Source organism: Pyrus communis, chromosome 12, assembly GCF_041283825.1.
Source record: "Pyrus communis isolate YQ-2024b chromosome 12, ASM4128382v1, whole genome shotgun sequence".
Classification (NCBI taxonomy): domain Eukaryota; kingdom Viridiplantae; phylum Streptophyta; class Magnoliopsida; order Rosales; family Rosaceae; genus Pyrus; species Pyrus communis.
Window position 1 is genome coordinate 1,826,441 of NC_142576.1, and position 14,339 is coordinate 1,840,779.

Sequence of the window (14,339 nt, forward strand, 5' to 3'; positions counted from 1 at the left end):
TTATGTATGAATTGTTTTTGTTTTGCTGTTGAATTTTTTTATTGATAAGAATTTAAATTTTGAATAAATTTTTATCTATTAATTTGATTGGAGCACAAAAAAAAAACATTAATTATGGATGGGGGAAGAATTTCGAATGGTAAGTTTATAAATAATAACTATAGTATAATTACTTAAATGTGATAAGTTTTAAAAATAGCGGCTTATATTAGATTTTGAAAATCGTTCAGGTTAAAATCTAAAAACAATCTTCTTGAAGCCCTAAAATCTATATATATATATAGACACACACATACACACACACACGAGTTGTTCCCAACTAAAGCCCTCCAAATCTTCCTCTATATCTTTTGAACTACCCCTACAATATGAACATTCTCATTTTCTTCCTAATTTTAACCTCACAAATAATCTACAATCTTCCAATAACTTCATCCCAATTGACTGATCCCCCTCCCTACTCCGGCAACCAAGGCCAATGGCGCCTTCTCCACTCCTCCGTCGGCATCTCCGCCATGCACATGCAACTCCTACGTACCAACAAAGTCATCATGTTCGACCGCACCGATTACGGCCCTTCCAATATCTCCCTCCCCCGCGGCCAATGCCGCCGCGACCCCAACGACACCGTCCTCAAAGTAGACTGCACGGCTCATTCCATCCTCTATGACCTCGGCTCAAACACATTTCGCCCCCTCACCGTCCACACCGATACATGGTGCTCCTCCGGTTCCGTCCTCCCCGACGGAACTCTCGTCCAGACCGGCGGATACAACGACGGCGACCGCGTCGTCCGCACGTTCTCTCCATGCAACAACGACAATTGTGATTGGCTCGAGCTGCCGAACTATTTAATACAACGTAGGTGGTACGCTACTAATCAAATACTACCGGACGGCCGTGTAATCATTGTCGGCGGTCACCAGCAATTTAATTACGAATTTTATCCTCGGAGTTCCCAAAACCAAGGTGGGCCCCGCACAATCTGGCTCGAATTTTTGAGACAAACTACGGACCAAGACGAAAACAATTTGTACCCATTTCTCCACTTGTTACCGGACGGAAATTTATTTATTTTCGCCAACACAAAATCTATAATCTTCGATTACAGCCAAAACGCAGTCGTCCGAGAGCTCCCCAACATCCCCGGCGGGGACCCACGTAACTATCCGAGCACGGGCTCGTCAGTTCTGCTTCCACTAGACGAAAACACACCCAGCAACGGAAGCATAGAAGTCGAGATAATGGTCTGCGGCGGTGCGCCGCGGAACTCGTACGTGCTCGCGTTGCACGGAGAGTTCATCAACGCGCTTGGCACCTGCGGGCGGCTCAACGTGTACGACCCGAACCCGAGGTGGGTCATGGAGCTTATGCCGGTTCCTCGAGTCATGGCTGATATGCTTCTTCTGCCGACCGGAGACGTCGTCATCATAAACGGTGCCGCACAGGGAGCGGCCGGTTGGGAAAACGGGCGCGATCCGGTTACCACACCTGTCATTTACAGGCCGTCAGAGGTTCTGAACCACAGGTTTTCGGTCATGATCGGTTCGCCGAGAGCGAGACTGTACCATTCCACGGCTGTCCTGGTACCTGACGGCCGGATTTTGGTCGGCGGAAGCAATCCGCACGCTTTCTACAACTTCACCGGCGTCGAGTACCCGACTGATCTGAGCCTGGAGGCGTTTTCACCGCCGTATTTGTCGGAGGAGTACGACCCGGTTCGGCCGAGGATAGCTGCGATAGACGTGGTTTTCGGGTACCGGCAGTTGATTTCTGTCGAGATATTGGTGCCGGAGTCTCTGTCGGTGAGGGTTTTGTCGGCGAGATTGGTTGCTCCGTCGTTTACGACGCACTCATTTGCGATGAATCAGAGGATGGTGATATTGAAGCTGATCGGAGTGACGCACATGGCGGCGGGTACGTATAGGGTGAGCTTGGTGGGGCCGTCGACGGCGGAGATTGCGCCACCGGGTTATTATCTGCTGTTTGTGGTGCACGCCGATATTCCTAGCTCCGCTGCATGGGTGAGGGTGCAGCGAGTCAGCGACTGACAATGCGAAAGGATATAATGGTAAATGAAGTAATAAAGTTTTGAATAAAATTGTATGCAATATTTTATGGAAATGGTTAGTAGCACTCCAAAAATCTCATTTAGTATTTTCTATAATTATAAAGAAAAATACACACTTATGAGGAGTGTTGAATGAGATTTTTGAAATGCTAATAACAGTTTCTAATTCCTATGTTACAAATAATGAAAGAAGTATGGGTTTTATCCATCATAACCATCTAACTTGAAAAAAGTCCAACTATTTTTCTTTTAAAAAAATAGACTAGCGGGTGGCTTCGCTAAAACAGTCTATTCTTTCAGCCGAAAAAATTAAAAGTCATATTCACACAACTTAGGGGTGGGTTGAAAAAATTGACAACCGAAAAAAAAGGGGACCAAAAACCGAACCGCAACCGAAAAAACCAAACCAAAAGTACAAAACGATCTAAACCGAAATGGTTTGGTTCAGTTTCGGTTTTTGAGGTTCAAAAACCGAACCGAACCGAATAAATATATATTAAATTTATATAAAATTTTAATTATTATATATAATGGGTATTTATTTCCAAACTAGTTCCAAGCCCAAACTTCAAACCCTTTAAGGCCGAATAGAATGTTAGACCTCCTATTAGAAAGTTAGAAACCCTAGCATACTAATTATTTCTTCTTTTCTTCTCCCCAATCGTGTTCCTTCTCTCCATTTTTTTCTTGTTTTTTTTTCCTCTTATGCCGCCACCTTCCTCTCTCCCATTTCTCTCTTGCTTTTTTCTTCTTTTGTTCTCTCATCTCCCTCTCACCTATTTCTTTCCCTTTCTTTTTTTTTTTTTCTCCCCTGCTGCATCTTTCTTTATCCCAATGTCCAACTCATACATTAGTCGAAGTCGCCATGACTTTCGCCATCGTCGACAACAAGGTGGTTCTCACTCACAATTGTTGACATGCACCAAATCTAGCCACCTTTCACCGCAACTATTACGATGAACTTGTTCTCCTCGATCAGTGAGCTTTGATATGGAAGATTCGACTAAGTGTGGTGCAAATTGTATCTTGTCGATTTTATTCTTTGATATGGCTTAATTTTGATAGATATGACTTATGAGTGACTTGGGTTTGCAATTTTATTGATTTGGAATTTGGTCTTTTTGATTTTAAAAATTCTGTTAGATTTGAATGGATTTGAAGTGTTATATTTTTAGCTAAAGATTTGTTTTTCTTCAAGTTTCTTCAACTTTCATTGTATTCAACATTATTTATATTATTTAAAATAAATAAAAAAACGAATCAAACTGAAACCGAACTAGAAAACAACCAAACCGGATTGAATGGTAACTTTGGTTCAATTTTCTATTTTGGGCAAAAACTGAACCGAATGAAACCAAACCCAGCCCTAACACAAGTGTCCAACTACTTGAGTTGTGTAAAAACTATATGTCATATTCACTTAATACAAAAATTAGAGCTTAACATTGAAAATGGTCTGATGGTATTGAGTTGGTAAGAATCATTATCTTCGTCAGACAATCTTTTTTGATGGACAATATGTAAAAACCAAAAAATAGACTAAGAGACTTATGATATTATTCGGCCAATGGAATGAAGTAGCCTCCCTTCCTCCTAAACTTTATTTTACCAAAAAAAATTCACAAAAAAAAGAAAGGGAAACTAATGAAAAGGGCTTGAAAACTTTAAGTTTTAATAATAATGACAAAATAAATGGTAAATGAATAGTACTAAGATTGATTTTTTAGTGTAAAAATATGATTTTTCATTAAAATGAACAGTACTGTGGCTTTTTCGTTAAAACTTCCAAAAAAAAAACCAAATAAAGGGCACTTCCGTCTTTCTAGAAAACCGCGTTAACTGTCAACAAAATCCCCCCTGGATAAAATCTAAAGCACCTCTCTTAGACCTGGTTTGGTACTGAGGTGATTCTGAAAAAAGCTGGTATCAAAAAAAGCTGGGAGCTGTTTTTGTGTTTGGTAAACATTCAGCTTCAGCTTTTTTTCACAGTTTTGGGTGAAAAAAAGCCAAAAACAAGAAGCTGCAAAATCCAGCTTTGAAAAATCGGTTTTTTTTCACATCTGTTTTACATAAAAGTTTACCAAACACTATAATACTGTTTTTTTTTTTTTCAAAAGCACTTTTACAAAAAAGTTTACCAAACACTCTGCTGCTTTATTTCACAGCTGCTTATTCTCATAGCACAGCAAAATTAGCTTTTTTTCAAAGCACAGCAATACCAAACCAGCCCTTACTCTCTGGGTCATAATCTCGTCACGGTGGACCACTCACACAGGATAGTTTACAAATCCCCGCGGGTCAATCCCGTAATTTCCACAAAGACAGCGCCCGTTAATTTACCGGCTAATGTTTAACAACCACAGCGCCCGTCAGTTTTCCCTCCGAGAACGCGCCCCTTCCACTGACCACCAAAAAACCAAACGGAAAAAATCGAGCGAGAAAGAAAGTGAGAGAAACGCCGAGAAGACTTCAAGCTGGCGGAGAAAGCAGAGAAAGAAAAAAGAGAGAGAAGGAGGGATAAAGCGATGAAGCACATTTTCAAGAAGCTTCACATAGGGAGCAACCACGACCCGACCCGATCGAACGAGGCCGCAGCGGCGGTCTCCTCCTCCTCTTCCTCCGCCGTAGCCTCGCCGTCGTGCGCCTCCGATCACCGGGCGGCGTCAGGTCAGACGTCCGGAAATGCTCCGGCGAGTCCTTCGCCGACTCCTGCGGGAACCGTGGCAGCTGGGGGAGGTGGCACTGTGGAGACGACGACTGTGAATCGGCCGGACTATATGATGTCGGAAGAGGAGTATCAGGTCCAGCTCGCCCTGGCGATCAGCGCTTCGAATTCGGACTTTAGGGATGATCCGGAGAAGGATCAGATCCGCGCGGCGACGCTGCTGAGCTTGGGCGGCAATCCGATCGATTCTTCGAGAGATAAGGTGGAGCCGGCGGCTGAGACCTTGTCGCGGCAGTATTGGGTGAGTTTGGTGAAGTTTTTATGTTCGAATTTATTGTAGTGTATCATCATGAATTGATTGTTAATTATGTTAAATTTGCGTTTGATTTGGGATTAGCAAAGCAAATTTTACTGTTAATTAAGTTTGACTGTTGTCATAGTAAGGTTGACTGTTTGGAATTTGCTCAATTCATTTTTAAGTAAGAGAAAGATCTGGTCTTTTGCACTATCAGAATCCTGCTAATAGTGTAGTAGTGAATTCAGCTGTATGAGCATATGGCCTGGCCTGTAATGTTCTGGAGTTTTTACTAGTTTTCGAAATGACCCGTGAATTATCTTTTAATAAGTTTACTACTTTGGCATGTCATCTCACTGCTAAAATTTGGATACAAGTTGGCGTTAGAGTAGTTGAAGGCGTGGCAGAAATGTAGCTGAGCTAAATTTTTTCTTGGCCTAGTCTTGTGTCCTGGGTTAGAAACGATTGTTTACTGAGAGAGTATTAATGACAGCCTTTTGAGAGCATCATTATAAATTTTTAAGTTCTTACTTGTTCAGTGTCAAATAGAAAAATCCTCCATTAGTGGTAGTAGATTCCGTTGATAAGGGAAAGATGTAGTATTTTTACCACTTTTTTCATTTTGTTTTGCTTGTATATGCTAACATTGTTTTTACTTTTGCTCATCTTGATTCGGATTGTATTCTCTTGTTTATACCAGGAGTACAATGTGCTAGACTATGAGGAGAAAGTGGTTGATGGATTTTATGATGTATATGGACTTTCCACAGATTCAGCAATTCAAGGAAAAATGCCTTCTCTCACAAATCTTGAAACAAACCTTGGGAGTTCTGGATTTGAAGTTTCATTAGTAAATCGAACAGTTGATCCTGTCTTGGAAGAGTTGGTGCAAATTGCACAGTGCATTGCTTTAGACTGTCCTGTCACCAACATTGGTGTTTTGGTTCAGAGGCTTGCTGAACTCGTTAGTGAACGTATGGGTGGGCCTGTAAAGGATGCAAATGTTGTCTTAGCGAGATGGATGGAAAGAAGCACAGAGTTGAGGACATCTCTGCAAACAAGTGTATTGCCTATTGGGTCCATAACCATTGGCCTTTCCCGACATCGTGCTTTGCTTTTCAAGGTTCGGTTTCAGATTATCATTAGTTATTAGAATCTTTAGGCAATAATATTTTGTAATCCTTGATTTTTTCTGGGGTTAGTATAGCTAGCTGTGTTCTATATTATGGAGGCTTTGTTATTTTCAGTACTAATCATATTAAAAGAGTGATGCTTGTTTTGTCCTTACAAAAAATATGTAAGTATAGGCCCTGTAATTCGATTTTTCATCTCACCTCGGATGTATGTAACCAACTTCTCTTGCTTTTTATGTTTTGGATTTAATACATTGGCCGTGCTATTAATGGATCTTCTAAATTTAAATTGTTAGTGACCACTGGAAGCTTTTTGGTTTTACTGACATAACACAAGTTTTTTGCTTGTATTTCTCTGCTTTATGACATTAAGCAATTATTTTTTGCATTTAAATGTAAGTAGGGACTTTATCGGTGTTAATTAATGATCTTACCATTACAAATTTCTTTTAATAGAAGTTGAGGCTACATTTTGTATATTTATCTGTTTCTTCGGATGTAGGTACTAGCTGACAATATCAAGATGCCCTGCAGACTGCTTAAGGGTGTTCATTACACTGGTGCTGAGGATGGTGCTGTTAATGTAATAAAGTTGGAGGATGACAGGTAGTGGTTTGTGCTTTTTGCAGGTTTTTGTGGTTAAATGTTGATACTTTTTGTATAATGTGTTGGGTTTTCACTTATATTATTCTGGGCTGTGCATGCAAAAAAATTTAATCTAAAAAAACTTATTACAAGGTCTCTATAATTTTAAGCAGCTGCTGTGAGTTCGGTTTTATTCTAAAATTTTTACTGGATCTCTAAAACCTTATAAATTTTGACTGATTAACGACAACTTCTAGCCACGGAATAGCTTCATAATGTGCAGTAACATAGGAGATTTTGTCATCTTTCCATGCATTTAGGGTGTAGTATAGCATTAAATTTCTTTTGTCCTTAGAGTTGAGCAGCAGTCTTCTTTGAATTTTTCCTACTTCCCAACTTGATCTGTTTACCTTTCTACATAGATTTACTTTATAGTTTGTCTTCAGGGAGTTTTTGGTGGATCTAATGGCTGATCCTGGAACACTCATACCAACTGACACCCAAATTTCAAAGGATGCTACCTTTAAGCCATACAATCCAAACTTGAACAAACTTCCTACTTTCCATTCTTATATCGACACAGATATCGCTTACCCAGGACCAAAACCATTCCATGGAGAGGGAAGCAGCCAAAACTCGGCAGTTGAAAGTAGTTCAGGTCTGGAGAGAAGACCAAGCTCAGATAAGGGAGAATCATTTCCAACATTTTCGGGTGCAAGTAGTGAGAGTGGAGTTGGTTCTTCAGGAATACCGAATAAAGCAACTCAGTTAGATCAGCTTTCCTCATCAGCCTCCAAAAAATCACGGTACAACAGAGGGAATCGTGGGGCTCATGCAATTGATGGTGGTGTGAGGATGAATGTAAATATAGTTCCATGTACTCAAAATAACTCTGAGGACCCAAAGAACCTTTTTGCTGATCTTAACCCATTCCAAATAAAAGGACCTGGGAAAGCTTCTATGTATAACAAACCTGCGGAGAATAAAGTTGAAGAGCTTCAGAGACAAAATAATAATCTTGCTTCTGGTCGACCTCCTGCATCTTTGATGTGGAAAAATAAATATGCTTTCAATGAAGTCCCTAAAAGAAAGGAGTATGATGGTATCCTCCCAAAAATTAATCGTGAGCCTAATGGTTACAATCCGTCATCTTCAGCTTCGACCAGCTCTACTGTATCTGAACAGGTCAAACCTGGTGGTTTCAATTCAACTGCTCATTCAAATATGTTTGACAGAGATGGTGATGCCAAAAATTTTAAAGGCGAACAACCCAGGGCTCCGAACTATTTACAGAACAATGAAACTGGTTTCAATGATCCTAGAAAGTTCACACATGACAGATTTATGGAATCCAATTTGAAACTGAAGGATCCAGAAAGTTGTAACTCATCATTTGATTCCATTTCAAGCAGGGTTGAATATCATTCTAGCACTAGCTCATCATTTGAGGATGTTGACGTAGGTGAATGTGAAATTCCGTGGGAAGACCTGGTTATTGGAGAAAGGATTGGACTAGGTAATGTTCCATAACTTGTCAAAGTTGTCTTATATTGTCTGGAAAATTTTCAGTGTTCATTCTTTGCGAAGCAAAAAACTTATTTTTCTTGGGGAGCTGTCTAATTCTTCTTCTCGTTCTTGATTAGGTTCATATGGTGAGGTATACCATGCTGATTGGCATGGCACGGTGAGTTTATATGAACACTGTATACTTTTCCATACGTCGTATGGCAACTATTGTTATATTTTATTTGATTTTTTATATTTACCTGTTTCCAAGGATCCCTTTGCCAAGTATTCTCATTCTTTCCTATCTCAGACCCGTTGATGTTGAAGTGATATGTTTTTTCCCTTGTATTATTCTCCTGGTGCATTTCAATTTTCCAGTTTCTTTTCTTTTAACTTTTTTTTTCTGATTCGCCTCGGTGACTCGCATTGCTAAATTGTTTATAGTGATTATGCCCCAGTCACTGACAAAATCACATATATAAATTAGTACCATGATTAAATCCATATGTTCAAGACTTTATTTTTGGTCTTCTTTAAAGTTAGCTAAGATTTGTAGTTTGTGTTAGTTGTTTCTTTATTATTCATTACTTCATGGTGGATTTTTATTTTGTCACCATTGCTTGGGACTATGCATCTTAGTTCATTTCCAGAGGCTTCAAACTGTTTTTTATTTAATTCAACGGGAATTAAAATCAACTGGTGACCTAAATTTTGGCTGGCGAACTGTTGTTGAGTTACAGGAAGTTGCTGTGAAGAAGTTCTTAGACCAGGATTTCTCGGGTGCTGCTTTGGCTGAGTTCAAAAGAGAAGTAAACTTCTCGTCTCTTATATGCATACAATGCTGCACTTTTTAGCTTCCAAGACTTGGAGGAATGGAAGAAAAATAAATAGAGTTGCAACCTCAATAATTATTTTGTTTTTTTTTTTTTTTTTTAATAAGGAAAGTAGACTTGTAACCTCTCAGCTGCTGCTTTTAAATACATATTGTTGACAATGATAGAACGTTTCAACCTGAACTCCATACTAAAATAGTAGACATATGATGTGCCAAGCCTTTGTACTTCTCCAAGTTTGACAGTCACATGTACATAGTGATGGATCACTATTCACATGCCTGGCTGTGTGTCTGTTAAAATCGCATTTCCAAAACCACTGAACTGTTTCTTTGATATTTGTTTGTAAGGTACGAATAATGCGTAGATTGCGTCATCCAAACGTTGTGCTTTTCATGGGGGCTGTTACACGTCCTCCAAACCTCTCTATCATTTCTGAGTTTCTTCCGAGGTATAATTCTGCACCTTGGTCAATATCAAAGGATATTTGATGTTCATTATATTTGTCATCTTTGCGCTGTAACTGGTCCACTTGTGCTTTATTTTCCCAGGGGAAGTCTATATCGGATTATTCATCGTCCTCATTGTCAAATTGACGAGAAACGTAGAATAAAGATGGCTCTGGATGTGGTATGACTTTCTTTTGAACATGATACATCCATATCCACTTTCTTTTTGAACATGATACCGTATGATATAGTCTTACCTGTCTTTCTTTTGAACATGATACATCCATATCCAGTTTCTCAGATCTCTGTGTATTTTGCAGGCAAGGGGTATGAATTGCTTGCATGCTAGTACACCGACTATTGTTCACCGGGATTTGAAGTCTCCGAATCTGCTGGTTGATAAGAACTGGAATGTGAAGGTATCACGTCTTTTAACTGTTGGTTCTCTTGTTTCTTGTAGATAATGAGATTCTATTGCCAGTTAATTAGTTAGTTATGGTATAATTTTTACTAAACTAGACTTCAATTGTGCAGGTGTGCGATTTTGGTTTGTCACGCTTGAAACACAACACTTTCTTGTCGTCCAAATCAACTGCTGGAACGGTGAGAATCTTGTATTATTGTTGATATTTTGTTTTGAACTTAGTTTCTGGAGGCAATGAGATAAAGTATGACAGCAATTCTTAAATCTAATTTTGACACTCTTTTTCTTATTTGTCCTATTTCATCGATGTGCTAGCCTGAGTGGATGGCACCTGAAGTTCTCCGCAATGAAAACTCAAATGAAAAGTGAGTAGTAATTCTTGCTAACATATTTCTGGTTCTTTTCTTACAGCTTTGGTTTATATATATCTTGATTATCGAAAAAGAAAATAATGTGCATCTTTTGTTAAATACATAGGTGTGACGTATATAGCTTTGGAGTCATTTTGTGGGAGCTTGCAACTCTAAAACTGCCGTGGAGTGGGATGAACCCAATGCAAGTCGTCGGTGCTGTGGGTTTCCAGAACCGTCGCCTTGAGATCCCCAGGGAACTTGATCCCCTTGTTGCAAGGATAATTTGGGAATGTTGGCAGACGTAAGTTGCACAAAATTTTGAATGCCTTGCATATTTCATTGAATATCATTATTTTACTTGTTGAATTCGGTTTAACTGATGGTTCCTTTTTGTCTGATTAGCGATCCGAACTTGCGCCCCTCGTTCTCACAGCTCACGGTAGCCCTCAAGCCCTTGCAGCGACTTGTCATTCCGTCGAATCTGGACGACCCGAGCTCACATCTGCGGCAAGAAATCTCAGTAAATTCTACACCTTTAAACGCCTCATTCTCTCAACTGTGAATACAGAGACGTTTCACTTCTTTATTTTCGAGATAGATTAGGATACGAAGTTGCGAACTCTCAAACGATAAATTGAAAAGAAAAGAGTGAGAATGTAGGAAGAAGAAATTGTACAACAGTAAGTATTGCATTGCAGTAGGGGGTCCTTTTTGTACAGTGTTCATAGTAGTTAGTCCTCAAAGAAAAAGAAAAACTGGATGTGTAATTTGTGTGTTCATACCTCCGCAGCAACTCTAAGAAAAAGCAGAAAATTGTGGTTGCCAAGAATTTAAATTAAAACGAAAGTTGTTTTCTAATCTCTCTTTTTTATCTCCATCTAACTTATTTCTCTCTCTCTCTCTCTCTCTCTCTCTCTCTCTCTCGTCACGTGAATACATAAGAATTTGCCATACAATACATATGAAGAGACGGATCCAGTTACACTCGAGAATTTGCCCGAAGAAAGTTGCTTAGTCCTAGCCTTTCACAGTGGTTCATGTAAGCGTGATATCTAGATATTAGAATCAGAGATCTTGAGTTTGAGTTCTATAACATTACTGCTACGTGTGAGTTCAATACATTGGTACCTCCACTCATGAGTTTGATATATTGAACTCATGAATTCAATAAATTGGTATTTCACTCAAATTTTCCGGCCCATTGTAGACGGTTGATTCATATATAAGTTTAATGTATTGATATCACTCACTTTTTCCTCTCTACTATGGAAGACCTAGTACGGATTTAGATTAGGTTTATCATTTTGTTCTAGGTCTAGCTTCAATGACCCAACCACTTGGGAGAGAGGCACTTCCATGCAGTTGGGATGCCATACCGATGTTATCTTCTCAAGCCAGTAAGCACTGGTGTAACTTATGACTTTTCTTTATTGTCGTATCAATTAATTTTATAACATAAAAGTGCGTGATTAACATGTCGCTAGCTTACATTTCGCACAACATGCATACAAATTATTTTTCAAGGTTTGTAAAACATGCATGAAAACATCCTTGATGAAAGTCAAGGCTTCGTCTTTGGTTGTCAACGTCTTCCATCGGAGGCATCGCGTCACTTGAGATCATCGCCGGTGTATGACACGAGATCATCGGCATCGGATAGCCTGAATGGCCGGAAATAGTCTTGTTTAAGATCATTTTTGCTACAAAGTCTTACTGTCTTAATAAAATAATAACTCATTATCTTATCTTAATTAAACAGCATTAGCTAGTGAAATCCAAAGTTAAGAGACATTGCAAATCAAAATTAAAATATCTTGTGATAAAGGGACATTGAAAAATAATTAATCATCCATTCATTACTTTGACCAAGACAGAATTACTTTAAATTTTAAAATTACGCTTGAGATGATAATTCTTTTTCTTGTTTGATATAAGGGATGTTTTATGTTAAACTAATCTAAATTATTGGGACAAAAGAGAAACACATACATGAAAGAGTAGCCAAGCAAGGCTTAATTAACTAATTAACAGGTGATTAAAATACACCAGCACTTATAGGCACTGGATACACTTCGGACAAAGTCTGTTATTGCAGTACAATCTGTTCTTTTCTTAGTACTAGTCGCTCTGCACACGCTTACACGCATGCGAGAGAGGCCTTTTTTTATTTTCAAGGATAATAAGAACTTGCCACGGCATTGTCAGTAAAAAAAAGGCTCGCTTTTTAAGAATCAATGCAGGTGATCCAGAAATCCGAGGCAGTTTTTTGAGTTGCTTGCTCACAAGGTCTAGGGAAACAAATTCATGCTTTGATATTGTGATCTCCCAGTCCGGCGTAACGCCAATAGCGCGGATAATGCTAGGGCCTGTGCTACCAAATTTTAGAGGTTTTCGAGAAATCCATCGGTGGGGCTGAGGCCACAGCCATTAGGTCATTTCTAACCGGATGAGGGTTAAGGGGTTCCCTTTAACTTTATAGTTATGTAAGAAATTATATTTAATGAACAGTGCCATGTCATACTTTATACCATCTCCAAGGGGGCCAAATGACCATAGGCCAAACATAGCCATTTGACAAAACAATCATCTCCAACCGAGCAGGCCAAGGGGTCATAGGCCAAACATAATTTATTATTGTAATTGAATTAATATGGTTAATTAAATTAAACTACCATATTAAATAAGGTTTTTGAACATATTTTGAGTGTCATTTGTCGCCAAATGAATAAGCCTCCGGATTTCTTATATTTATATAATCTCAATAAGTCATGCAAAGAGTTTCATCTTCCTTTCGGGTCCAAGCCCTTCATTTCATTGCAGATGTGGTCATTTAAAAATTATTGAAAAAATTAAAGAAAAGATTATTGGAAGAGGTAAGAGAATAAAATATGAAGAATTGAAATAAAATAAGGTAAGATAGCATGAAATGGTGAAAAGTATGTGAGAAATGATGTAGGAATGGCTTAGACCATCTCCAATGGTTGGGCTAAAAGACAAATTTTTTAGCCCAAAAACAGCTTTTCTACTCCAACCATTTTACCTTAAAATTTTAGCCCGGGATTATTAAAGAATGAATTTAGGCTTTTTTTTTTTGTTAAATTAAATTTTAAAAAAAAATAAATATGTAGACTATCGTAAATTAATTTTATGAACATTTTAATCTAAAAAAATTTAAATTCCGATAAATATTGGGTAGAGTCCACCCCGATTTCTGGGCTAAATGTCGGGGGGAATTTGGCATTGGTTTAGTATTTAGCAATTAGCTCAAAATTTCCCCTTGGGTTGGAGTGCGTTTGGGGGGAAATTTTGGGGGGTAATTTGGCTTTTAGCCCACCATTGGAGTTGGTCTTAGGTATTTATAGGAAAAAAAATTAGAATTTTTTTTTTAAATTCGTCAAAAAAAAAAAAAATCAAATTCCAACGGTAATCTGACGGCAACTAGCCATTGCTAGCTGACTTCATGCTAACACCAGTTAGCCATTGACATTCAAATGAGTTGAGCTTGAGGGTTGACAAAATGTCAAGCTTAACATTCTGGAGCTTGAGGGTTGACAAAATGTCAAGCTTGACATTTGACATTCTGGATCTAAAGGGTTGACAAAATGTCAAGCTTGACATTCTAGCGCTGGAGGGCTGGCTGGAAATGTCTAGCTCGCTAGCCTGATTTGGGGGTTTTGACCTAGCCACAAGCCCTTTGGTCTAGTCCTAGGTTGAAAACGGTTTTTGTGCCATTTCAAGCTATTTTTAGCCCAATGACCATTTAGCTGGGTAGGTTGGAGATGACCTTAGTTTCCAAAATCAAAACAAGTGCTAAAACAACAAACTGAAGGACTGGTAGGGGAGAATACCATCGTGAAACGGGCTGTGGCTATCCAGAATTGAAGTCTGAAAGAATTTGAAGAGCGGAATCAAGAACTCCAGCAACTGAAGCAGTTGGTGTCTCAACATCAAATTAATTAGAGTTTTAATAAAAAAATTAATATTTTTCTATAGAAGTACTTGCTTCCTACAGAATCAGTAATATG

At 38.8% G+C, this 14,339-nt stretch overlaps 2 protein-coding genes and 1 long non-coding RNA gene across 3 annotated transcripts; all 3 read left to right on the plus strand.

Annotated features, from left to right (window-relative positions):
• The first annotated feature begins 289 nt into the window (after positions 1–289).
• On the plus strand, positions 290–2,279 carry LOC137744644 (glyoxal oxidase-related protein). The gene has a single exon (XM_068484415.2). It carries the CDS (start codon positions 369–371, stop codon positions 2,049–2,051), a length of 1,683 nt encoding a protein of 560 aa, XP_068340516.2. The 5' UTR covers positions 290–368; the 3' UTR covers positions 2,052–2,279.
• Positions 2,280–4,386: 2,107 nt separating this feature from the next.
• LOC137745249 (serine/threonine-protein kinase EDR1) lies at positions 4,387–11,172 on the plus strand. The gene is made up of 13 exons (XM_068485167.2): positions 4,387–5,037; positions 5,732–6,154; positions 6,667–6,770; positions 7,196–8,265; positions 8,393–8,433; positions 8,996–9,064; positions 9,439–9,539; positions 9,640–9,718; positions 9,858–9,956; positions 10,072–10,140; positions 10,277–10,326; positions 10,439–10,615; positions 10,717–11,172. Exons 1-13 carry the CDS (start codon positions 4,597–4,599, stop codon positions 10,874–10,876), a joined length of 2,883 nt encoding a protein of 960 aa, XP_068341268.2. The 5' UTR covers positions 4,387–4,596; the 3' UTR covers positions 10,877–11,172.
• A 48-nt stretch (positions 11,173–11,220) lies between these two features.
• Positions 11,221–12,072, plus strand: LOC148692135 (uncharacterized). The gene is made up of 3 exons (XR_015954178.1): positions 11,221–11,353; positions 11,628–11,711; positions 11,839–12,072. It is a non-coding gene; the product is annotated as an uncharacterized LOC148692135 (long non-coding RNA).
• The last annotated feature ends 2,267 nt before the right edge of the window (positions 12,073–14,339 follow it).

Coding starts and splice junctions, on each gene's coding strand:
- LOC137744644 (XM_068484415.2), top strand. CDS start 369: ATGAACATTCTCATTTTCTTCCTAATTTTAACCTCACAAATAATCTAC.
- LOC137745249 (XM_068485167.2), top strand. CDS start 4,597: ATGAAGCACATTTTCAAGAAGCTTCACATAGGGAGCAACCACGACCCG. Junction 9,540..9,639: donor ATTTCTGAGTTTCTTCCGAG/GTATAATTCTGC, acceptor TTATTTTCCCAG/GGGAAGTCTATATCGGATTA. Junction 10,616..10,716: donor ATTTGGGAATGTTGGCAGAC/GTAAGTTGCACA, acceptor TTGTCTGATTAG/CGATCCGAACTTGCGCCCCT.